Here is a 26,668-nt window from a genome sequence, read left to right as displayed (position 1 = left end):
TCTGCACAGACCGCAAAACTTAGGAAGGAATAGGAGAAAAGAGAGAGAGAGAGTAAAGGAATACCAGAGAGGCAGAGTAGCAGAGACAGCCGCTGTTGAACATTGATCCAAGGGGTTGCAGGAGTTTAAATTGAGTGCGAGAGAGAGAGAGAGATAGAAAGGGAGACTTTAGACTGAGACCGGAGCAAAATCAGTAGGAAATCAGTGAGAAAACTGGGAAAAGGACAACAGACAGGGTGAGAAGAGAGAGAGACAGAGACAGAGGAGGGGAGAAAAACAAGCGTGGACTGGACTTGAATGCATGGTCTTAACTGACACAAACGCACAACAAAGGAGAAGGAAGGGAGAGAGAGAGAGAGAGAGAGAGAGAGAGAGAGAGCGAGAGAGAAGCCTTGGTCTGGGGTTAAAGTGCAGCTTGCCCAAGCGTGTCTTGATAATGCGGCTCAAATACCTGAGTTAGACAGACAGACAGACAGACAGACAGACAGACAGACAGACAGAGTCAGCTCACACTGTAACGGCACTATGTTGATGAAGGAGTACAGAGTATGCATGCCACTGACTGTGGACGAGGTAAGTGTGTTTGACTTTCCCACACTCACTTTACTCTCTCCCTCTCATTCGAACACGCGCTTACACACACACACACACACACACACACACACACACACACACACACACACACACACACACACACACACACACACACACACACACACACACACACACACACACACACACACACACACAGAGCGAGAGAGAGAGATATTATATCCTGCTACTGTGTAACGACACAGAAACAACAAAGGCGGGCTTTGGTTTTGAATGTGAAACTGCTGTTGTTGCATTGTAATCTCAAAAGGTTAAGTGCCAAGGTAGACGATAAGAGCAGCAGGTTGGGTATATACATAGCGGATAGTCTGTGTTAGTTATGGGCTGGCAGGTTGTGAGTGGTGCGTGCGCGCGTGGACGAGTGTGCGTGCGTTGTTGTGTGTGCATGTCTGGGGGGGGCGTGGCACACAGACTGTACGCGGGCTCCTAGGGGGCCCCCGGTCCCCATGCATCTGACAGGACCAACGAGCAACACCTGGAGAGGCGCCGCAGAGCCCTGCTGTTGTGTCCAAATTATCTCTCCATCTGTCTGTTTTTGTTACCATCTCTACGCCCCTCCCCCTGTTCACTGTTCACTCCATAACTCGCTCACTCGCTCACGCTCTCCTTTTCTCTTTTTTCTTCTCTCACAAACTCGTCGGACTGGTTGAGGCCTTTTGCCAAGAGGCAAACGGCAAACAACAAAAAAAGCCGCTCGCATGGCCTGGGGCAGGGAAAACAAAAGGGGGGGGGGGGGGTTTCCTATACCTGAGGGAGCAGGTGGGCTGAGGAGGGCAGTGGTGTAAAGTAACTAAGTACTTTTACTTAAAGGAGTACTTCACCACTTTTCAACCTATCTTCATATAATTGGTCCTCACAATTTTATTTATTTTTTTTATTTTTTTTCTTAGAGGAGAGTTGTGGGCAGGTCAGAAACCCATCGTCTTGTGAGTAGAAAAAAAAATTGCTATTTTATCATGAACATTAGTGAGGACCTATAATATGAAGATGGGTTGAAAAGTCCTCCTTTAAGTACTGTACTAAAGTTTTGAAGTATTTGTACTTTACTTGAGTATTTCCAATTTCCAATACTTTTACTTCTACTCCACTACATCTCGGATCCAAATATTGTACTTTTACTCCACTACATTTATTTCAAAACTTTAGTTACTAGTTACTTTGTAGATGTAAATTATAAAATTATAAAAACATAAACCACTTCAGCCCTATTTTATACCTAGGCTGTTTGAAATAATAGCCGATCTACAAGCTCACAACGCATCGCATTGCGATACGTTGTGAGCTTGGAGAGCTTGTAGATCTGCCATTTTCAAACATTTTGTACTTTTGCTTTTGGTACTTATACAGTACATTTTTATACCTATACTTTTTTTTACTAAGTAAATTTCCAGACTTTTCCAGACTTTTACTTGTAACGGAGTATTTCAAGACTGCAGCATCGATACTTTTACTTAAAGGGGAAGACCACCCATTTTCAATATTGAACTATGTCATTAATATACCTTAGAGGAGTTGTGTGGAAATAAAAAAGTTCCCCCCCTTCTGTGTTGCCTAGAACTGAAGGATTGATTTTGGGGTTTGTATTGTAAAGTACAACTTGATGACATCACACATTGTACTTTACAATACAAACCCCCAAATCAATCCTCCAGTTCTAGGCAACAAGAAAGAGGGGGAACTTTTTTCTATTTCCACACAACTCCTCTGAGGTATATTAATGACATAGTTCAATATTGAAAATGGGTGGTCTTCCCCTTTAAGTAAGCAATGTGAGTACTTTTTTCACCACTGTGTAGGACGCATTATATACACCTATAGCAGTGTGTGGTTCATTCCGCAGTAGGGCTGTCACGATTATGACATTGATTAATTGTGTTTTTGTCGCTGACAATTACATTTCTGTTTGGCTTTTAGGCTTTGAAGTTGCACATGGCAGATATGATACATAACCTAGATATACAAAGAGATTACTGACATATCTGACAACTTTAGTACTTTAAAAAAAGAACATTGATAGTGGATTGATAGTGGAAATAGCCAATCTGCAAGCTCACGACGAGTCATATCGCGACATGTTGTGAGCTTGTAGATCTGCTATTTCCACATTTTACATCATGGAAACGATTGACGATTATGACAAAATAATTGTGTTTGTAATAATTGTGACAGGCCTATTCAGCAGTTTGTGGTTCGCAAATGGTTTACTCCCCAAACTGCCTATTTTCACTACTAATGGATTTCTTTTTTTTTAGTAATACATTTAAACATAAAAAATATATATGTATATTTGTTATATTGGTCAGTCTGTCCGTCATGTCACACTTTTGCCCTACTCATATCTCCGCCACCGTTGCCCCTAACCCTATCCATGCCAAACTTTGCACTTTTAATCACATGGCCCTCTTCTAGCGCCACCATGAGGCAGATTCTTGCAAAACACATTTTTGGACACTGCTCCTACAGATTTTGCCCTAAAAGCGGTACACAGTATCTCTAAAGTCATGTCCTCAACATGGATCTGTCCCATTTCCCATATTCCCTCCTGATTGGCTACCATTGCCTTCTGAAGTTTGTTTATGCGACCTGACGGTCGCTTATCTCCTGATTAGGGAGTCTTACTGGTATTATACAGTCTGTCTGATTATTATGCTTGTGACCCATAAAAAATGGGCCCGCGACCCAGTCGAGGGTCCGCAACCCAGTGTTTAGGAAACGGCGCTCTACAATCAAACCTGTTGAGTGCCCTTGAAAAGGGAACGACCTCTCTCTCTTTCTCTCTCTCTCTCTCTCTCTCTCTCTCTCTCTGCGTCCCACGCCCATCCTCCCGCCTTTAATCCTGGCTGGGACGGGACCATACCAACATAACAACACAGACAAATGACGTAGGCCTATCCCAAAATCTGATTTTCGAGTATGTCTGCTGCGGGGCCCGGGGAAACTTTAAACTCCTTAAGCGAAATTGCCCTTGGACTCGACGTGCACTCATATCTGGACGCACAGCCTGGCGTTTCGAGGGTGACCATTGTCTGAACATAATTGCTGCGACCACAATGGATGATCTCAACCCCATTAGCTGGAATGAAGTGGCCAGCGTGGAAAGAGGAAGAATGCGGCTCAGATGACATGTGATGTCCCTGTGCGATACGTTGGTTTTGCTGTGGTCTCTCCACACGTGACAGTTCTAGAGTAGTGGTTTCAGTGTGGGGTCCTTTATACAGAGAATTTCCCAACTACAAGATCACAAGACACACGTCACAAGCTTGTAACTTGCAGATCAGCTTTTTTTCTTTTCTCTGAAAAATGTTAACAATTTGGAATATTTCTGAAACATTTTAACTACACACTTTTTGTATGGGGGCCGCTGGCACAACATAGGCTAAGGTATATTCAGATGGGGCTCCGCTGCCAAATACATATCAATTTAGGGGTCCTTGACCTGAAAAACGTTTGGAGGACAGAGTTAGGTACAGTATAGTGTTAGTCAGGTTGATTGAGTGAGATTCAAACAGGTTTAATTCGTCACTCACACAAGTACAGTATGTGCAGTGACATGATGAGCCACATGCAGGCTGTGCCAACAAATAATTATATAACAAGATACCGTATGATAACATTTTATAATACAAGTTAACCGTGCACTTTCAACTTGCCGTCCCACAGTTTTGGTGGCACACAAATAAGTCAAATAGAGCGACTTCATCAGGAAACATCTTCTTATTAACTCCATTGACTTGAATGGGAAAATGCGAAAATTTAACTTTTCCCAAATATGGAGATGACATCATATATGACTGACATCATAGACATCTGACGTCATAGACCACACAAGACTGTATGTCCATATATGGCATTCCAAGATATGGGCTTAATATCGATGACAGCAGGGATCTCCATGTACACTATGTAGACATACAAGGGACTAGGACTGACACAGAGACCTCCATATATATGACAATTCATTTATTAGTGAATACATTTTCCCCTTTGACTTGAATGGGAAAAATTCAAATATTAAGACGGAATTCACGTCACGGCAACCACACTTGCAACTTCCTGGAATTGTAACTTTCTAGTTCCTTCCATATATTTTTTATTTATTTATTATTATATATATTTTTTTCCTTCATTTTTGTCCCAATTTCTGTCGATATGCCAATGACTTCCACCCCACTCATTTCTGTGCTGCCACCCTACTGGCTCAACTGCCAGTGAGGAGCCCCCACCGGGAGGACAGGGCACCTCCATTCACGTCCTCCCGTTGAACATTCCCGGCCGTAAGGCGCTGCCCGTAGGAGTTGCTACAAGCAGCGACAAAGATTTGTTTGCTATTCGTCTCGTAACAGAGTGTAGTAAAAGAGTAAAACGTAAAAATGTTGGTAGCAATAAGAGTTTGACCAAGGTCTGGTGTAATGCAGTGGGGTCTAGGGACCCCCTATAGGTTCCTTGAGGGGGTTCCAAACTGACCCTTACAGGGCTGTAACTCCGAGAGTGTACAATTAACCAAATGAGGTTCCATTTGTACACTCTCAGGGCAGATTCACACTGCGGTCTCGGGTGCGTTCTCAAGGCTACTTGGCAGATGTGTTGATAGTGTGAAGCATGCGTATTGTCCTCAGAAACGCCGTCCCCGAGACCACCCCCAGTGGTAGTCGTGGACACATGATGCTTCCTCGAGAACGGTGTGCTGCAATATAGGTAGGTAGGTAGGTACTTTATTGATCCCCGAGGGGAAATTCAAGCGTTACAGCAGCTCATAAAAACGTCAATGAAAACACATGATGATAATAAATATCTAAAAGAAATGCATCTAAGCAAGTTAAAATGTTAACTGACAAACCAAACCAAAACATTACTAATAGAGATCTGAAATAACTTGTATCCCACATCCCCCATCCTAACTGGCTTGGTTAAGCCAACCAGATGAGGAGTTGTACAGTCTTATAGCTGTGGGCAGAAAAGATCTCCTATAGCGTTCGTTTTTGCAAGTTGGATGTAACAGTCTGTTGCTAAAGGAGCTTTTCTGCCCTTTCACAGTGTCATGTAGGGGGTGAGAGGGGTTGTCCATGATGGCCAGGAGTTTAGTCCTAATCCTGTTATTGGCCACCTCCTCCACAGTATCCAAGGTGGTACCGAGGACAGAACCCGCTTTCTTGATAAGCCTATTCAGCCTCTTCCTGTCGCCCTCCTTGATACTGCCCCCCCAACATACCACCGCATACAGCACTGCGCTGGCCACCACTGATTGATAGAACATGTTCAGCAGAGTCCTACACACACCAAAAGAGCTGAGCCTCCGCAGAAAGTAAAGCCAGCTCTGGCCCTTCTTGTACAGGACATCCGTGTTCCCAGTCCAGTCCAGTTTATTGTCCATTTCCACACCCAAGTACTTGTAGCTCTGAACCACCTCCACATCCTCTCCATCGATGGAAACAGGAGACAAGGGGGGAGCCCCCTTCTTCCTAAAATCAACCAGCATCTCCTTCGTTTTGGTGATGTTGAGTAGCAGGTGGTTCTGTTTGCACCACAGAACAATATGAAGCTACCGTTCCATAAACAACGTGGCGAAGCTTTCATGCAAGGATGAAAATAACAAGGATTGGTCCGCGACGTCACTATTAAGATACAGTATCAAGGATGCAACAGTCTTACATTGTGATGTTTCAAATACAGTCAGCACACACTGCTTTGGTTGTGTATTGTTGTTGTTCTGTTATTGTTACAACTCTCAAGATAACATCAGACAGGAACACAGTAAAACTTTAATATTCAGTCTAAATTCTGACAAGATACTCTTCTTCTGTGACACAACGTTTTATATCTCCCAAAGCCCCAGTCCAGGCACAGAAGAATTTTGGCCAATGTGAATGCTGGTCAGCGGGGACCAGGCAACTGTTTTCGGGAACAGTTCAAATCAATCAGACTAGCTGCAGTGTGAATCCGGCCTTAGAGTTATGGTGGTCTTTGAAATTAAAACAGTTTAAGAAGTGGACTCCAGAGTCCCACACACCCCAGGCTGCCCCCAAGTTCAGTAAGCCTCCCTGAGCTCTGCCTCTCTAGAAGCTTTATGCAAAGAGAGACAGAGAGGAGAGACAAGTTAGTGGGCAGCCCAGCACAGTCTCGCATCTTTCTACAACCACACCACTGTCTATGAAGACCATTATGTCTACAATCTATTATGCTTTTACTGCATGAGTAATTACTCAGCACTCACTCAGTGCTCTATAATTATATTCAGATTATAGAGCACTTACACCTTGTAAATTGTCATAGGATTCAAGCTTATTATTGCTATATAAAGCATTATGAATTATGTAAGAGTGCTTATAACTATAATTATGCAGTGTTAATAATGCATTTTGAGATTATTTTTCATTTTGTGTGCGGGAGAAAAATAACATTCTGCAATGGCATTTTAAGATTCTTTTTCATTGTGTGTGCGGGGGGAAAAAACGTCTGGAATGATTTTTCTTTAAGAAGTCTGTTTAAATTCTGCGTCATTAGTCTCAATAGCTACTATCCCCCAAAGCAATTATACGTTGTCTAGCTGATGTCTACTTTGCAAAGCACATTGTCTAACTTGGCAAAGACGCGTTCGCCAAACACAGCTGTCAGTGTGTGACACAACTGTTTTCTATTCTTGTCAGTGGTGCAATTTTGTGGTGCAATGTATTTTTTAAGTAAGAGTAGCAATACCACAATGTGGGTGAAAAGTATGGCTTAAGTGGCTGGTTAATGCAATAGTAATCTAAATATGCAAAGTAACTGGTAACTAACACTGTCAAATAATTAACCCTTTTAGGCCTAGAATTATTTAATGCTTTAACTATTTAAAAATAGCAGATATACAAGCTCACAGCACGGCACTGAGTGCCTGTAGCTTGTAGATCTGCTATTTTTGAAAAATCGAGATTTTTGAATATATCTTTTTAAAAGCGAACATTTCTAACTCAAATATTTGCTTCTGGGTGGTCCCTGGAACAACATATTTTGAGATGGGGGTCCGTGGCCAAAGACATTTCATTTTGGGGGTCCTTGACATGAAAAAGTTTGAGAACCACTGATTAAGGAAGAAGGATTTAGAAGACATTTATAGAATCTGGTCAAAAAATATTCAAAACAAAATTAATGTTCAAGATTTTTCAAAAATAGCAGGTCTACAAGCTCGCAGCGCGGCACTTGTATATCTGCTATTTTTTATTAGTTAGAGCGTAAAATAATGGTTAAAGTGGTTCAAATCTATATCGACAGCGATTTGCGTTCAGGCCTTAAATGGGAAATGGAAACACTCGGACTAAAGTACCTTAGTTTGTAGGGTACTTTGAGTGGATGTGATTTCATGTCTGGGTGCTTCTGTCTGAGCGACAGAGAGATAATTGACACCAGTGGTGTTTACACTGAGCTGGAGAGTGTGAGGTCATTAGAACAACATCATGTGACGCCGACGTTGACTCATTGTTTGATATGAAAACACACCTCTCGAATCCTCACTGCTGACGATCAGCCGTGATAACAGACAGACCGGGGCATCAAAAGGGGTGGAAAAGTGGTAGCCTGACGGCAAGCGTCAGACTCTTCACTACGTTTCACTTCGGGAAAGAGTCTGATCCTGCGGACGGATATTCTACTTCAGCGGGGGCGGGCAAAAGCCTATTGACGTCACATACACACACACACACACACACACACACACACACACACACACACACACACACACACACACACACACACACACACACACACACACACACACACACACACACACACGCACGCTTAGAGCCCCCGACGGCGACGTGGCATTGCAAAAATACGTTATTTCTCATAACATATTATATGATTGCATGTTTACGTTAGTGCAAAATGGTATTAAAACGTAATGAAACGGCACTATTGTATAATTTATTAAAATAATTCGAGTCGAGTCTGACTCCGCCATGACAGTTTTCACGGACCAATCAGAGTCCACTAAAAACTCACGTGGGCAGAAGAGCACCAATCAGAGTCCACTAGGGACTCTCACGTGGGCAGAACAGCTCCGAAGGGAGGGGGCTGGGACTTAAGACTTAGCCATTATATTGTTGCTGCCTGGCATAAACCTCTTACTCCATAGTACATTTTGTTGTTATTTTTTCGTAACAACACCCTACTTTATCACTAGTGTGAGTGTCACACAAAAGTGGGTTTCGAGCTGGTAGATCTGCAAACTTTGATGCTTTTGAATTTGAATCCTGAAAAGTAGCATACTCATATTACAGTATACGCAGTGTACTACTTCTTTCAACAGAATATTGTTGGGCCGGTGAGGTATAGAAACCCCAAGAGGGCTTGTAAGAGAACCTTACCGTTTACATGACATTACATACTATTACTAGAAAAATTGTATTAGCAGTGGTTCCCTATGGAGACACAAAGAGCCTGCTTTGTTCCCTGAATGGAGACACAAAGAATCTCCTAAAATTATTGGCTTAGGAATGTGAAAAAAACGAAAACAAAATAGCCATGAATTCAAGTCTCCGTGGGTTGAGTAATCAATAAGAAAAAAAAGTTAAGTGGGTGAACTATCCCTATATATATATATATATATATTATATACATTATAGTATAAGAAATGCATTAAAAACTCAATATATTAAATATAAAGAGAAAAATAGAGGACTTTACTGTATGTATGTATGTACAGTATAGCCGTGCTTCTAGCCAAGAAGCTTAACATGTTCTTTGGCCTAATAAGGAAGAATAGATGTTTGTATCATCAGGAGACCTGGGTTCAAATCCAGGTGCTTCATACACAAGGACAATGCCAAAGCTGTCCTTACATTACATCATTATTCAATGCTAAAATGAAACTCGATACCTCACAGTTGTTCATACATGTTGAATGGAGTCCACAGGGCTCTATACAGAGCCTGCAACCCCCTATCTAATGTACATCAAATCTCTTCGCAGAAAATCAGCCTTGAGAAATGTTATCAATCAATATTCTGAATAGAGGAATGGAGTCCCGCACACTGTCTTCACTTACAAATATATTTATTTGGCATCGTTTCGGTTTATTTTCCTCTTTTTGTTTTCTGTCCTTGGTGTCTTTTGTTAAGTTCTGTCTCATGTATCGTTACGTTTGTGATGTATTGTTAACACATTGGCCGCCATTTTAACATTGACTGTTTGGCTCTCCTGCCATTTTGTTTAATGAAAACATTTATAATTTTTTTTTATATTGACATTTTTCCTAAATTCTGTATTCTTTTGACAATGTCCTACAGTACCTGAAATGAAACAAGACAACCTCTAGTCTCACCAAAAAATAAAATAAATAAATAAAAAGCTTTTTTTCTATAGTTGCAGCCATCTCAAAATAGCCATTTTTGACCAAAATCCAGCTATAATTGAAATAACTGGAGATATTGACCTTTTTGTGATCGATCGCTTTTCAAGTGGATAATTCAGTTGATATTTGAATTTATGGCGTCAGGCACTTATCAGATAAGTGTACTAGTGTAATAAGTGTAATTGTGTAATAGGGCAATAACTGGAATAGTGTAATAGGGCTGTAATAGGTCACCTCTTGCCCTTAGGGCGTCATACTGACTTCACAGAAATAAGCTTTTTACCTTTTATTCAACATTCAAGTGTTTTATTTTGCACAGATCACATTTTGACACACACACGCACGCACGCACGCACGCACGCACGCACACACACACACACACACACACACACACACACACACACACACACACACACACACACACACACACACACACACACACACACACACACACACTTATAACTTTATATAAGGCAAGGCCTATGTGTATAACTGTAAATATGTTCCCCATATTCAATTGTTTTTATTTATTTGTGGCACTTGCTTTGGCGATGTAAACGTAGCCTATGTTTTCTCATGCCAATAACGTTCCTTTGAATTGAATCGCTCTCATGCTCTGTTGATTGATGTGCGCAAACTGCTGGCTGCATGGCCTCAGTGGCCTGTAGAGAACTGATTGGGACAATTTGCCCTGCTTGTTGCTGATCCGTTCTGGGTCTATACCAGATGCGGAAACGTGTCTTGCATGTATCTGAGTGTTACATAACCGGATACAGTAGGCGGGCTTTAGAACAGAGCACACTCATTATAGTCTATGAGCACACTGCTGCGATGTGCGATCACGCTAGATGGTTCCAGGAGCGCTGCACGTTCTCTTCTCAGGCTGCGCGCTCGTGCACGGCGCGCCTCAAATGCACATGCCTGCATGCGCGCGCGCATCGCGCGTGCACAGCAGGGAAAACCTAGCGAAGCTAAACAGTAGGCCTACTTTGGAAACAGCTGCCAAATGATGATCGTCGCGTTTGCTTTTTCTTACTCGTTGAAACGATTATCGTGCTTGTGATGCGGCTGATGCGACGAGGCGTTGTGTGCTTGTAGATCTGCTATTTTCAGTACTTTTGTTACATGGAGTTATATGGACCTTGGACGCGACCCTTTCATCAGACTGGAATATTATCCACCAAAACAACAGTACGTTTAGGATGGAAACAGAGCTGCCAAATGATGATCGTCGCGTTTACTTTTCTTACTCGTTGGAGGACACTCGTGAAACGATCATCGCGCTTGGGATGAGGCGTTGTGTGCTTGTAAATCTGCTATTTTCACTACTTTTGTTGGAGTTATATGGGCGCGACGCGTCGCTTTTCTTCAGACCAGAAAAGCCTGACCGAGGACTTCGCCGGGGGGTATTTTCTCCTCTCCTCTCCCGCGAGCAGGGCTTGAAGATCGGATTGGTAGTCGAATGCTCCGGCGCTGCATCAGGTGATTCTATGTGTTTGTACTGTAGTGGGTTGTTTGGCTCAGAGGCTGAGGATCTGTTCAAATGCTTCATTATTTTATACTTTTGCTATTGAAAAATAGCAGATCTACAAGCTTGCAGCGCGACACTCGTTGCCATGCTGTGAGCTTGTATATATCTATTTTTGAAATCCCCCTATGAAGACAATTCGCCGCAGTGAATCCTTGTACCCACTGGGTACAAGGATTCACTGCGGGCCCCCCATGAATTTTCTTCATAGGGGGATTTCAAAAATAGATATATACAAGCTCACAGCATGGCACCGAGTGTCACGCTGCAAGCTTGTAGATCTGCTATTTTTCAATAGCAAAAGTATAAAATAATGAAGCCCCTTCCACCTTGGGCCCTAGTAAATCAGACTCAGTCCCACTTTTCCCTTGTGACGCTCCTGCTGATCTGATCTTCTGATCTTCGTTGTTGTGTGGCTGCCTGGGACATAATATTTTGTTGTCGAGACTTTGGGGGTTATGATGAAGCTGTGTGTTGTTGGCCAATGAGGCAGGTCATGGCTTTCCAAGTGAACATTTTACTGGATTTTGTTTGATTTGTGCAAAATGGTCTCAGATCCAGCTGCTCCGTTGTCGCTTCTGCCAGCCCCTTCACCAGGCATGTACACACATAGACATCAAAGGGGGCTTGAGCCCCTGCCCCTGAGGGCTGCATTCAATAGAATTGTCCACCAAAAGGCCCCTTTAGAAATGTCAGCCCCTGCCTCTCTAAATATTCTCTGCACATCCCTGCCCCACATCCTTCTACATGCGTGTGCCCAGTGTGTCGCTGATTGCACTCTGCGGGCTGCGCTCTGCCACGCTAAATGCATTCACTGTGGTTTATTGGGAGTTTTATTCATTTCTATTGAGATTTATACGTTATTACACTCTTGTTTTCAAACACACTTACTTTGATGAGTGATATCTTTGGTTCCTTATATGACAGAAAGCTCAAACTTTTTCACAGGCTGCAGAAGAATGTAATTAAACATTACATTATATAAAAGCAAATTCTCGGGACTATCGGGCCTGGCGGGGAGCGACATTGGAATTTTCTCGGGACTATCGGGGGAGGCGGTCAATGTGTTAAGTTGTGGCTCATGTTAGTGTTGTATCGTCATGGTCTTCCTTCTAATAACAAAATAATTAAACAGGCAACGTTTTGGTTGTTCAGACCTTCATCAGGCATAAAGAAGTCAATCAATATTTTCAAATAGTCAATGTTTAGATAGGGCGGCAGTGGTTGACAAAGTAACCATTAACTCAAATTGTCAAATAATTGTAAAGGAGTAAAAGAGCTAAATAATTTCCTCTGAAATGTAGTGGAGTAGAAGTAAAAGTATTTAAAAGTAAAAGTACTAGAATTATTGAATGCTTTAACTATTGAAAAATAGCAGATATACAAGCGAGCTTGTAGATCTGCTATTTTTGATTTTTTTTTTATCTTTGAATAATATCTTTTTAAAAGCCAACATTTGTAACTCAAATATTTGCTTATTGGTGGTCCCTGGAACAACATATTTTGAGGTGGGGGTCCGCGGCCAAATACATGTAATTTTGGGGTTCCTTGACATGAAAAAGTTTGAGAACCACTGATTTAGAAGAAGGATTTAGAAGACAATTATAGAATCGGGTAAAAAATATGCAAAGACATGCAAATGTCTGTGATTTAAAAAAAAATGCAGATCTACAAGCTCGCAGCACAGCACTCGGTGCTGTGCTGTGAGCTTGTATATCTGCTATTTCTTAATAGTTAAAGCATTAGCCTAAATGATGGCTAAGGTGGTTCAAATCTAAAGTGACAGATTTGCGTTCAGGCCAAAATAGGTTAAGTACTTACTAGTTACTTTCCACCACTGCCGAAAATAGCCAATGTGACACGCCTCCAAGCGAATATCGAATGTGACGCTAGGCTATAGGGTTCAGGCTGTTAATCTTGGGTCAAAGTGTGTGTGTGTCAACACCCTGCCGCGATCTGTTTTATCTCGCTCATGAGCACACGTCAAACACAATGGGCCGTAAAAGCTAAGTGTCCTCGCCTCCCTGCGTCCTTTGTTGGCACAGACACGAGTCGAGGAGGGAGAAGGCAAACATCATCAAGCCACGATGGCCCGTTCTCTGGATTTCTCAACCTGTCGCTTTATCACCACCCTGTCAGCGGTGTATGCATGCAGCGGCGGAACTAAATATGGAGGTTTTATCGCCGTCGGGCAGAAAACACTTGTATCTATATTCTGACTTTCCCCCTAAAATAAATGCCCTGCTTGATCCTACTACTCCATGGGTCTTCAACAGGGGGTCCAGGACCCCTAGGGGGTCCTCACAGTTACTACAGGGGGTGCTACAAATCTTCCAATACTTTTTATATTAACAACTTGAACCCTAGTGTCCATATACTGAGAACTGTTGCCAAAAATAGCAGCTCATACATAGCTCATACACAGCTCATACATAACGCCTCGCAGCGCGAGGCGTTGTGAGCTTGTAGATCTTCTATTTTCGGCAAAGAGGTTTGGTGTAGAGGGGAAAAAGAGCAGATTAAGTACAGAGTGAAAGGTCAGGTTTATTAGGAAATGACGGCTCAAGTGGTTAAATATCTGAAAACCCAAATTGACATGAATCCAAAATACACTGATGATTGGGCTGTCAAACAATGAACCTATATGGAATCTATGAAAATGTTGTGGGGGTCCCTGCTTCATCTCTCTCTTAACTAAGGGGTGCTTGGCCTGAAAACGACCCCTGTACTACACCATCACACAAAAGCATCAAAAGTAGCAGATCTGCATGCTCAAAACGTGGCGCGACGCATATTTTAGCTTGCTGATCTACTATTATGTGAATCCTGAAATGTAACCGTTTTGGACATACTGTAATGAGGTTTACACCCAACAGACACGATTTACTCAAGTACTGTACTTTTTAGGTACTTTTACTTTACCTGAGTATTTTCATTTTTCTAAACTTTATACTTCTACTACGCCACTATATCTCAGAGGGTGAATATTGTCCTTTTTTACTCCACTCCACTGCAGTTTACTGAACCTGTTACTTTGCTGATTTAGATTTATTTTTTTTACAAAACACATCACTTATAAACTCCATTTGATTATGATTAATAGAAAATAGCCAATCTACAAGCACGCATATCGGTTATTTTTTTGTGTTGGAAATTGTTGACACATTTGAGTACTTTGGGTACTGTAAACATAGCTTCACTGTCGGGCAGAAACCTTGTATCTCCAAGTTTCAAATTTGTAATTTGTTTTGCAAAGTAAAGCCCTGCTTCACCATACAAGGCTGTTGCACAAAAGTAGTGAAAACAACGCCTCGCACCTCGAGGCGTTGTAGATCGTAGATTGTAGATCGGCTGTTTTCACTAGTCTAAATCGTTTTTAAAATGATACAGTTTACAGTGTGGGTGAATGAGTGCTTAAGACGAGGTGGGAATCTTCCAAATGAGAGGCTGAGAGCCTGAGAGGAGGCAGGTCGTCCCCGGTGTTTAAGAGCATCCATCTTTATGATTAATTACGGGCCATGAATGCGCGATAAGCAAATATTGAATGTTGACATTCCTCAGTAATTGGAAAGAGAAGCAGGAGTGTCCCGATAAAGTGAAGGAGCCACGAGTGAGAGATGACAAACTAATGCATCTCTCTCTCTCTCTCTCTCTCTCTCTCTCTCTCTCTCTCTCTCTCTCTCTCTCTCTCTCTCTCTCTCTCTCTCTCTCTCTCTCCCTCTCCCTCTCTCTCTCTATCTCTGTCTTCCTCCCCCCTTCGTCCTCAATTACAATATTTTAATTACACGTCTGCTTTATTGCCGTTTCGTGCAGAGCGTATTTATTGCCAAAGCACGGGGGTAGCATAATTAATTCCATATTTACTGTAGGATGATTGTAATGATGAAAAACAAGAGATTGGGGGGGGGGGGGGGCGTACATTATGTACATACATTGTTGTTAACTCAGGAGATCACGAGTCCTGGGCTCCAGTGTTACTTTGAAACCCTATCCGAGTGGATGAGACTTGGATTGTGGGTATTGTAGTTCAACCAACCAAACAAACAGCATTGGGATCACTTTGATATCATTAGAGAGTTTAAGCTCGCCGATTTTCAGGACGGCAACGCCAGGCGGAGTACGGCTGCTATGACGCAATCGCCGTAGCAGTCAAAATCGTTAAGCAAACAGCCGTCGGCGACGGGGTCTGGAGTTGTAGAGACGGCTGTGACGGCGGCAGGTTTATATATCAAGTGCTGATCATTTCCGGTTACCGTTGCCGCCTGCCGTAGCCGTCCATTGCTTAAAGTCGCTATTACTGCCAGGCAGAAACCTCTTATCTCCATAATGTTTACTTCTTTTTTACCCAATAAATTAACACCCTATACTTTATTATAGTACCATGTCACACAAAAGCATCTACAGTAAAGTAGCAGATCCACAAATGACGAGTTTCGAGCTTGTAGATCATGCTACTTTTGCCATTTCAGAATTTGAATAACGAAAAGTAACTGCCCTTTTACTCATCTGTAAAAAGTGCCCTCTCCAGACCAAGCATACCATTTTCACTATGGTGAAAGCCCTCTTTCCATGCCATACCTGAAGGCAGCATTCAAGAGAATTGCCTTGTTCAAACTCTCCTGAACTTGAAAGCAGCATCTTATGTTGAAATAATTGCCCTCTCTGTGTAGAGGGCATGCCATACATCACATCTCCAGTATTGACTTGATTATGCTTATAGTTTAGTGTGGTATCCGAAAATAGCTGACCTGCAAGCTCACAGGTCTGCTATTTTCAATATTTTTACCAAAAGACCCTTTTAGAGATTTCAGACCCTGCCTCTCTCTAACATTCTCTGCACGTCCCTGCCTCAGTGCCTCTCTGTCTCTGTGTGTGTCTCCAGTATAAGATCGGTCAGCTGTACATGATCACCAAACACAGCGCTGAGCAGAGTGGCGGTGGAGAGGGCGTGGAGGTGGTGAAGAACGAAGCAGAGAATCACCCTCAACACGGCCTGGGCCAGCTCACCGAGAAACGCATTTACCTCAACAGGTATGGAGGTCACCACGGAACACACACACACTAGGGATAGGACAATAATCGTTATTATCTTTTCATCAAGCACTTTATGCCCATATTTTGAACGTACCGGCATTTCTGTCAATTCCTAGTGGTCAGATTCATTCATGTTTTATTGTGTTTGGTTTATGTGGGAGATCCGTACGGCAGCTCAGAGGCTGACTTACCAGGGCTCAAAGCGTGTGTATGTCAATAGAATGCTTTATTCTTCATGAAAAATCTATTACAACAGTGCCACAACCTCAAATAAAATATTTATGTGCCCAACATGTTTCCCTTTTGCAAGTGTGGCCACAGTTTCGCCTATTGGACTTTCATGCCAACTCCATATCTTACACTAGGTTATAAATATTGACAAAATCACATGAACACAGTCTTAACTTAAGAGGATAATATACAGTATACATGAAAGTTGTGCCCATTACTTAATTTCCAATTCCGATGTATAGGAGTCGAACAGAGGAGGATATATTCACCTTAAGGACAGATTCCCCTCAGTAGTCTAATCAATAAAGCTCTGATCAAAAATATCGGATATTGGCGGATTCTAGCATCTTTTTTTTTTACCTCTGCAAGGGTGAGTGAGCAAACTGAGCAGTTGAAACTAGAAAGGGCTTATATACGGTAATATCCATTCCAAGTTGTTTTAGCCTTTGCTTTTGAGGTTGAACTTTAGAAATTAAGTTCTTATTCTAAACACGCCATTACTTATAACTTCATCATCAGTGAGGTTCTCGCTTGCCAAAATAAGCTGATCTACAAGTTGTCAAGGCGGTGCGCGGCAGCATGTACTGTAGATCTGTCCATTAACAGCCTGAGGACGTTTACGGTAACCCTCACATTAATAACGTCATCACGTTAAAGTTCCCCGTTACCTTTTATGGTGTTAAAATGGGCGTGGATGTTCTACATGAGGCAAAATGCCTGCGGAAGAGGGAGTCCCCGTGACTGTCAAAAATGTGCTACTGCAGCGAAACACACAAATGAAGGCTGTACATGTACGCACTGCTTGGTGAATTGCACTTCAGTTCTAGCTTACAGAACATACACCGGATTGTGTCACTTTATTTACACGTTATTTTCGTCCAGATTAATCAATCGGACCCAACGTCTATTTAATTCTACTACTTATGGGGACATTTGGCCCTTGCAAATTGCAATTCAAGTACGCACAGACAGAAATTCACCTACAGTATGCAAGCTCAAATGCATACAGTACTGTACATTATTAATTTAGTGAACATAATGTAATGCAGACGTGTACACATGCATGGACAAACACACGCGCAAGCACACGCGCGCGCGCACACACACACACACACACACACACACACACACACACACACACACACACACACACACACACACACACACACAGTCTCATAGCAGCAGAGTAAGTAGATTGCAGTGCAGTGGTGTTGGCACGGCGCGCCCCAGTGCAGCTCCAGTCAGATCTATCACCACTACATGTAATTGTGTGCATGTAAGCCGTACAAATGAAGGCTGTACTCGGATCCGCCTGCGGCAAATTCAGCTAGAAATCACACCAAAAGCACTTAGGCTGCGCAGCTCCACTTCCATCACTCTGTCTCTCCTCCACCAGCCCTCCGCCTCCCCCACTCTTTCTCTCCGTATTTCTGCCACTCTCCATCTCGCTCAACGTCTCTAATTAAACGTTTTCCAACCTGTGGATCGGAGCCAATTAAATAATTGGCAAAACGCCTAAGACTATTGATACCAGGGCAGGAAATTCAAGGAGGCCATGAAGGCCATGGCTGTCGTTGCCCCTCAGTTTGGCCATGTGCCCCTCAAACAAATGGCATGCCATGAGGCCACGGTGGCCTTAATGCCCCAGCTGATTGTACCACTTTCTCCTCGGTCTCTTTCTTGTCAATATGTAGACACCAGTGTCTCTTTCTTGTCATGTAGACAATAGTGTATTTTGAGTCTCCATTTTTAAACCAATCCAGTATATTTGATTGGTGCAGGGCTGAGCATGGATCAGATTATAAATACCATAATTTAATTATTTCACAGCAGATAGTCTACATCTTCCTTAACCCTTAAATGCAATTCATTATTTCAATGGACTAAAATCTTGTTTTATTTGATGGCCTCCCTGCCCTGGCATGTGGCCTTCATGCCCTCAAGGCCTCAAACAATGGACAACAAAATGACAAAGTTTCAGGCCTGATTAACATTACCGGTAATATAGTAAAAGAAAATGTCATGGCATGCTTTTGTTTCAAACTTTAAAAGATGTGTTTTCATTGTGATACAGATAAATATGAACTTGTAAACAGCATTGGTTGCATTAATTCAAGCCGGAGAACAATTTGATTGATTTGATCATTAAAATTTAAATGAAGGAATTGAAGTTCTTTTAAATGTCTCCAATGAGAATATATTCCAAAAGCAATCCAAAGGTATTCCAACAAAAATTGCCGATATTCTTACTGTCCAAAAAACAATCCTCAAATTGAGAAAAGAAAATGGCAAGGCATTGCATAAAAAAAGAAATAATGTATTCCTTTCACCCAACCTTCATGTCAGGAGGTCAGAGTGCTACGGTAAGTGCTATGGGCTTAGGTGGCTAATATAAAACTAAACTACAACAAAGCTACAGTTAAAAACAAATAAAAACATCACCTACCAGGATATTGTTTGTCTTTGGGTTCCTCCTGTTCATCAGAATTGTTCCTGGTGCAGTCCAAGGAAATTAAAAACAAGGTAGGGACATATACGTCATTTTCGCTATCATGCAATTCCAGTCGGCAGATTCGTCTCACCATGGGAGCCAGGCCTGCAGCCGGAAGTTTGGTGGCCTGCATTGGATTCCATGGAAGTCCGTGGAGAAGCTCATGAACAAACCACCAACAAACAATTATTCTGACCGTCTTAGACCTTTGTCAAATAATCACTTCTGGAAAATAAAAGACATCATATAAAACTTTTTTTCCTGCTATGTTACTTTTCAATGTGCACACTGTGCAATTTTATAGAGGTATCTAAAGAGTACAACGTACGTTCTGAACGTGTCAAGGATTTAGTGTTGCCATGTGTGCTTATTATAAGCGACTTTGGACTTATTTGTCTGTGAAGTTGCTTGTAAATATTGGTTGTTGCAGGTGGCGTCTTGGGATCGTGTGTGGGGTGTGTGTGTGTGTGTGTGTGTGTGGGGGGGGGGGGGGGGTACTGCAGGGGGTCCGCGAAATTATTGCTTGATTGATGAGCATGAATAAATAAATGTCCATTTATCTTCAAATATCTTTTAAAACATTTTCCACATTTATGTTAAAAATAAAACATGCTTACTGTGCACAATTGACATTGTTGATAGTATTATTGACATTGTTCTCAATAAGGTATGCCTATGTATTCATGTTTAAAATAAAAGTATGAATATGTTACATATGAAACACGATGTTATACATGAATATACATATAGCTTACGAATGTTCAATCTGTTCTAAAGTGAACAAGTTGCTTACCGGTATTTTTTATTTATTTTTTCCTTTTTGATTGAAGAATGTATTAGAAGCCTGGAAAACGTACAGTTTTATGACAGTAGGCCTACTTGTAGCCTAATCATTGGTACAAGGTCAACTAAAAGGAGATCCTAGTAAGCTTTTTGTCTTATTTTAAGCCACTTTATGTATCTCATAACATTGAAAGAGACCGATGGAGCAGTAACAAGGGAATGGGCTTTTTATTGTTTTAACCAGTGTTTCTAAGTGGTGGTGGTGGTAGGCTACCAACGTTTTTTACTTGAGTAAAAGTATCATCAATATTATCAATGTTTTGATCAATTGAGTACAAAGGACCCCATATACTTTTTTGGAAAAATAATTTTAGCAGAACTTGTACTGTACTGTAGCCGACTTCTCTGTACCTGTCTCTGCAAACTGTAAGTAATCAATCAATACAGCAATTTAGAAATAATCTCACAAGTTAAACTCAGGAATTAAAAATGAATGATATTAAAATAGAATTAAAGTACCAATATAGAAAGTGCTCATTATGCAGAATGTCGCATTTGACAAGTTATCAAAGTCTTAGCAGATCTATAGCTTGTTGATGGTTATTTTCAATACAGCAGTAAGTGCTCATAAAAGCCTAGTACCTGCCTGGCCCTAGTTGGTTATTTTGGTCTTGTTTTCCTAGGCCTGGTTGCTTATTTCTCAGAACCTGGCAACACTACCAGAAACGATACATGACGGAGGATGACACTGTTTAGATGCCTCAATAAAATTATACAGTGTGCACATAAAAAAACAATTGATTGGAAAACAACCTGTGATATGCATTCTTTTATATTCCTGGACCGATTAACTGACAAAGGAGATAAACGTTCAGAAATAATTTATTCACAAGCATGGTCCAGCTGGCTGTCATCCTTCTGCCATGGACTCCATTGCAGTTCACACAACTTCCGGTCCCAGTTTTGGCTCCCATGAGCGTCAATGGCGGATGCCCAGCCATTTTGGCGACTCTACCTTCTTTATAGTTATCTTGGTGCAGTCTAGAGAGTTCATCTTCACCTGAAGTCTGGAGTCCACAGTCAGTTCTGCTTGAAATGATTGATATCATGGAGGAGTTGTTGACATTGTTTTGTTCTTCTGTATCAATTCAGAATATATATTACAACCCTTAATTCAGGTCTTAAAGTTCAACCACACTATTCAGTGGTTTAAAAAGTTGTGATTTGGTTTTAAAGCGTAGGCTACCCTTAAGTTCTGTTCGGGTCATTTTGACCCGGTTTACATTTTCATTTGGAAAAAAAAGGTAGAAGTTTATTTTTTTTCCACCTGAAACTCACTGGCCTTAAAGATTCTTCTGAGATGAACATGTAAAAAAAATATTTTTGCACTACACCCATGCTACACCCCCCTCATATTTTTTGAACCTTAAGTGCTGTTCGGGTCATTTTGACCCGGAAGCACAGATATACACAGTATTAATCCAAAACACAGACACACAGTCACCCCCACGTCTAACACCCCCCTTCCGAAGCCCCATTCTGATTTTATTTTTTTCCTATAAGCATGAGCAATTTTGCCCAGTATTAAATAAAGTAGTTTTTTTTTTACATGAATTTTAGCTAAATCAGTAAAAAACGCCTAGCTCTTTCAGTGTTTAATGTGATATAGCAAAGCAGAAATGCAAACATTTACCATATATATCGTATGAATTGTTTGGTATTGAGTCAAAGTCAATGTATCATGATGATTTGTTAAGTAAAAATTTATATTAGTGTTGTTTTTTTAAACCAAATATCCCCCGGGTCAAAATGACCCGAACAGAACGAAGGTGTAGTGAATCTGAACAGAACTTAAGAGACCCCCACAGTCACCAGACACCAAACACTGTTTTCACACCTAAAATGGAAGCCTCGGCCGCCTCACTTCCTGCACCTTTATAGCTGTACTTCCTGGTACCTCACTTCCTGGAACTTTCCAAGGAACATTTAGGAGGAAGGGAAACACGTGACGCCAGGGATGCGCCATGACCGGCCATGACGCTCACCATGGGTGCCAAAACACGCACCGGAAGTGTGAGGATATACACGTACATGGCAAGATGAATGAATGATTTTATTTTGAAGTTAACAAATAAAAAAAGATAGAATAAAATACAAAACTGAAGAAAAACAACATTAACAATGTCCGAAAAGGAGTAGGATGAAGTGTAAAACTTATTAAGCTCCTTAATAATAATAATAAAAACACTTTGATACTAACTGAAAACAGAAAACAAGGCTGTGTTGACTCAATAGGTCAACACAGCCCCTCCTCATCCGAATACCTCTTAAATATGATCTTTTTATAATACCTTCTTGAAATGATTCATGGCAGTGAATGGAGCCGGGCTAGACCAGCTCATAAACAAACACTATTTATAAATGATTCAGACCTTTGTCATATAATCGGTTCAGGAATATAAAAGAATATCAAAGAATATAAGGAATATCAAAGGCATTTTTAAAATCACTTGCTTTTTGATGTGCCCAGTACATAATGTTATTGAGGACCTCAGATATCGTTTCTGTCTCGGAAGTATCGCGAGATTTGGTTTCCAGACAGGAAAGTCTCACGATTCTTGGCACGTTCAGAAACGTATACTCTTTAGATGCCTCTATTCACCATATTCCTGACTCCGCCCCCGGCTTCCTGTTCATATCCTGAAAGAAAATAAAAAACATCATTTGGTTTCCTGTGTCCTTGCATTAAAGTGTCAGTAGAGGCGCTCTGGGCTCTGGGCTCTGAATCAAGGAAGATCACAGAAGGAAGGGACACTGACGTCATTTTAGGCTCCATGGCCATCCACCATGACACTTTGGGTGGCGGAAGTGGCACCGGAGGTTCGGTGAATAACATTGCGTCTATGAGCTTCGGCTGGGACAGCTCATGAACAAAAAATAATTCTGAACGATAGAGACCTTTATAAAACACTCAGCTCAGGAATATAAAAGAAAACATGTCACACGTTGTTTTGTGCTGTGTTGCTTTTCGGTGAGTACACAGTATAACATTATAGAGGCATCTAAAGAGCACAATTTACGTTTCTGAACGTGATAGTATCGCAAGACTCTCCACCATTCCCTGTCTGGAATCCAAATCTCGCGATAGCTCCGAGACAGAAACGGCCGCCGCCGCTGTTTAGCTGCCTCAATAACATTATGTACCGTGCACATCGAAAAGCAAGTGATTGTAAAAATACCTGTGATATGTCTTCTTTTATATTCCTGGAGCGACTATACAACAAAGGTCTCTATCGTTCAGAATTATTTTTTGTTCATGAGCTGTCCCAGCCGAAGCTCATAGACGCAATGTTATTCATCAAGCTTCCGTTGCAACTTCCGCCACCCAAAGTGTCATGGTGGATGGACCGTGGTGTGGGCGTGACTTCCAGCGACTTCTCCTTCTTTGGATACTTCTTGCTCTGAATGAACCGGTGTTGCCATGTCTGCTTATAATAAGCAATTTGTGTAGTTGTTCATTGGGCTTACTTTCTAATATTTTTTAAACCAGTGGTTCCCAAATCTTTTCATATCAAGGACCCCAGATTAACATATTTGTCCACAGTCGCAGACTCCCATCTGAAAATATGTGGTGCCAGGGACCTCCATACAGATTTGTGTTGTTAAATGTTTCAAAAAAATATATTTTTTCCCTCAATATTTTTAAATAGCAAATATACAAGCTCACAATGTGTCGCAATGTGACACATTGTGAGCTTGCTGATCTGCTATTTTCAAATGTAAAGTAGTAAAACTGAACCTAGTTCATTCTATTGGGCTTATTTTTCATAGACCTGGCCGCTTGTTTCTTTGGCAATATCTGGCAACAGACAATTCTCTGTCACTTCCTTACTTGGGATCTCTTGTTCACAGACTTGGGAGGAAGTGAAAAGATGTTTTTGAAGCAGCACACAGAGAAAAACTCTCTAGCGCCCTCTGTAAAAGAAAATGGCAGCCTCCATAGAGAGGGCCAGGATTATGGTGAATAAAATTACACAGTGCGCACATTGAAAAAATGTGTGACTTGACTTCTTTTATTTTCCAGAAGCGATTACTTTACAAAGGTCTCAGTCATTAAGAAATTGTTTTATAGTGTTTGTTTTATAGTGTTTGTTCATATCAATTCAATTCAATAGAGCTTTATTGGCATGATTACATTGCCAAAGCAAGTGTCAATACCACCCAGACAGCACAGCAACATAACGCCCATGCCTTCTTTCCCACTGTAAAGATGTAGCCGCTATGTAGCGTCGGGAGCGTTTGCTCATTGGGAAGATGCATTTGCGACGTCGCTGCGCGGACGAGGAGCTAAATTGGCAAGCGACGTCGCAAATGCATCTTCCCAATGAGCAAACGCTCCCGACGCTACATAGCGCCTACATTTTTACAGAGGGAGCTACTAGGTCGCTGTGCTGTTAGAGCAGACATGCATGGAGCTATGGATCCAGGATTTGGATTTGGTTATCTATCTAAAATGGAAATTTCCATAACAAAAATAATTTCAAGTAACAGATAGGCTAATAGTCACAAAAAGTGTTTGGCAAGACCCTGTTCCAGTTCATGCATCCAGTTCCTTATGTTTGCGTGGCGTATGAAAAGACCCGCCCACACCTGCCTCTGATTGGTCTATCAACTTCCGTTTCTGTGACACATGCGGAAGCGAGACAGATCCCCTCCGGCCCTTATGCCCCAGAGCCGAAGGAGGGGCCTATGTCTATGATAGAAACACGTGGCCTCCCTACAAATTCCCGCCCACAATTGAGATAGTGCCACCACTTGGGGTAAGGGAGAACTGTTTACCTGCAGCCCAGCCTATAGAAGCCACTGCAATTCAACTGTAGTTAGAGCCTACTTTTAAAATAATCCTACATGAACTGGAGACGATACTGATTTGAATAAAAATATGTTTACACCCCTGTCAACATATCCTCTTGTTTTCTAGATAGATGATGTGCTTCACATTTAATTTGCCACTTGAATGGGTTACCCATAATGTTAACAGAGCAGAGGGGAGACAATAGACAGACAAGCAGACACATTTCAGTTACATCACTGTCTTTACTGCGTTGACTTTGAAGATCCTGACATTTTTAACTACAGCGTGAATTCTCCAGTTTAGTTTTAATAAAATAAGTCTTGCATTTTACGTGTTAAATATTCAACCATCTGTTTAACTAATATGATTCCCTGGTGTATGTTATGTCCCAATATGTCCCAAGTGTGTTATGTTTCTTTCCATACTCATTCCTCATGCATGGACAGTGCATGAGTGCCACTTAACATGGCAGCCATATGTTAAGCGGTCCGATGGGTGGGCTTTCGAGATTTTCAAGTGCCGGGTGGGGAACTACTGCCCTACATTTATTCATCTCTCCATATCGCTCAACCTCTCTCGGCCCCCTTATCTGTTTTTCCTCTATTTCTCTTTCTAATTAATGCTCTCTCTCTCTCTCTCTCTCTCTCTCTCTCTCTCTCTCTCTCTCTCTCTCTCTCTCTCTCTCTCTCTCTCTCTATGTCTCTCTATCCAGTAAGCTTCCGTCGTGGGTCAAGGCGTTTGTACCCAGGTTCTTCTATGTGACAGAGAAGGCCTGGAACTTCTACCCATACACCATCACAGGTCAGTGTGTGTGTGTGTGTGTGTGTGTGTGTGTGTGTGTGTGTGTGTGCGTCAGGGTTTCCGCTAGGCATTTTTGGGGCCGGCCACCTTGGCCGGCAGGATTATATTTTACCGGCCAATCAATTAATTTATCGGCCATATTATATTGAACGTAACATACGTGTTTGCAGATGAGATACTGTATCTGCATGGTGCACCGTGCACCCAACTGATAATTACACCATTTTATGTTTGCGCTGGGCTTCCTTCCTCTTTATCACAGATGCAATTGCAATATGTTCCAACAAAATAATATCCTAACTATCTACTTATGTAGAGGTATCGCTTGCCAAAAAAAAAGAAGTGAATAGGTTAAAGTGGGCGCGCAACTCAAGCGAACCGTTTGCGCGCCCTGCCACACAGTGGCCTACACATTAATAAGTTAATAGTAGCCTATATGATTTTGGCTTCACGTCTCATTAAACCTTTTACACACGTTTGTTTTATTTTGTTAATGTTATGTTATGATGGCGCAAGGAAGGTTGACTTGCCTCTGTTGCTTTGACCACGATGGCATCACATCCATGCGATCAGAAAGTCATGTGCGTGCTTGTATAATATCCATGATTCCACAGAGTTCGGGTCCCTTTTTTATTATCGTCTAGGCCTACTGGGTCCAGCTTGGTATAGATTACCTCGGAAGAACCCCAGTTCTGTTCTGATTATAACACTAAACCCACGCTGATTGTTACAAGGTGCTGGAACTGTCAGCTGTGAAACGTGATGTGTGCTTCTCCGTAAGGCCGTGTGCGTGTCTAAAATAGCAGACATACAAGCTCACAGCACGGCGCGTTTCGCCTTGTGGTGAGCTTGAAGCTCTGATATTTCCAATGCACGTACATGCACACAGCGCAGTGGAGATGGGATTTATGGCTCTTTGAAGTGAGCCGGATCTCTGGGATCCGTTCCTTTCAAAGAGCCGTTCAAAAGACTGGCTCATTCTAGTAGTTACTTTGTAGATTTTGATTA

At 41.8% G+C, this 26,668-nt stretch overlaps 1 protein-coding gene across 1 annotated transcript in view; it reads left to right on the top strand.

Moving 5' to 3' along the window:
- Positions 1-525: 525 nt before the first annotated feature.
- Positions 526-26,668, top strand: part of pitpnc1b (phosphatidylinositol transfer protein cytoplasmic 1b) — a gene marked incomplete at both ends in the record, with an annotated part of 51,492 nt that continues 25,349 nt past the window's right edge. The window contains 3 exons of the mRNA XM_080744950.1: positions 526-573; positions 16,348-16,496; positions 25,572-25,668. Of these exons, the coding sequence (XP_080601076.1) occupies positions 526-573; positions 16,348-16,496; positions 25,572-25,668 (294 nt within the window). The remainder of the gene's footprint in view (positions 574-16,347; positions 16,497-25,571; positions 25,669-26,668) is intronic.

The sequence above is a fragment of the Nannobrachium achirus genome (assembly GCF_963921795.1).
Source record: "Nannobrachium achirus genome assembly, chromosome: 2".
NCBI classification, from domain to species: domain Eukaryota; kingdom Metazoa; phylum Chordata; class Actinopteri; order Myctophiformes; family Myctophidae; genus Nannobrachium; species Nannobrachium achirus.
The sequence above is the reverse complement of the archived record's forward strand: the minus strand, read 5'-3'. Positions and strand labels throughout refer to the sequence as shown.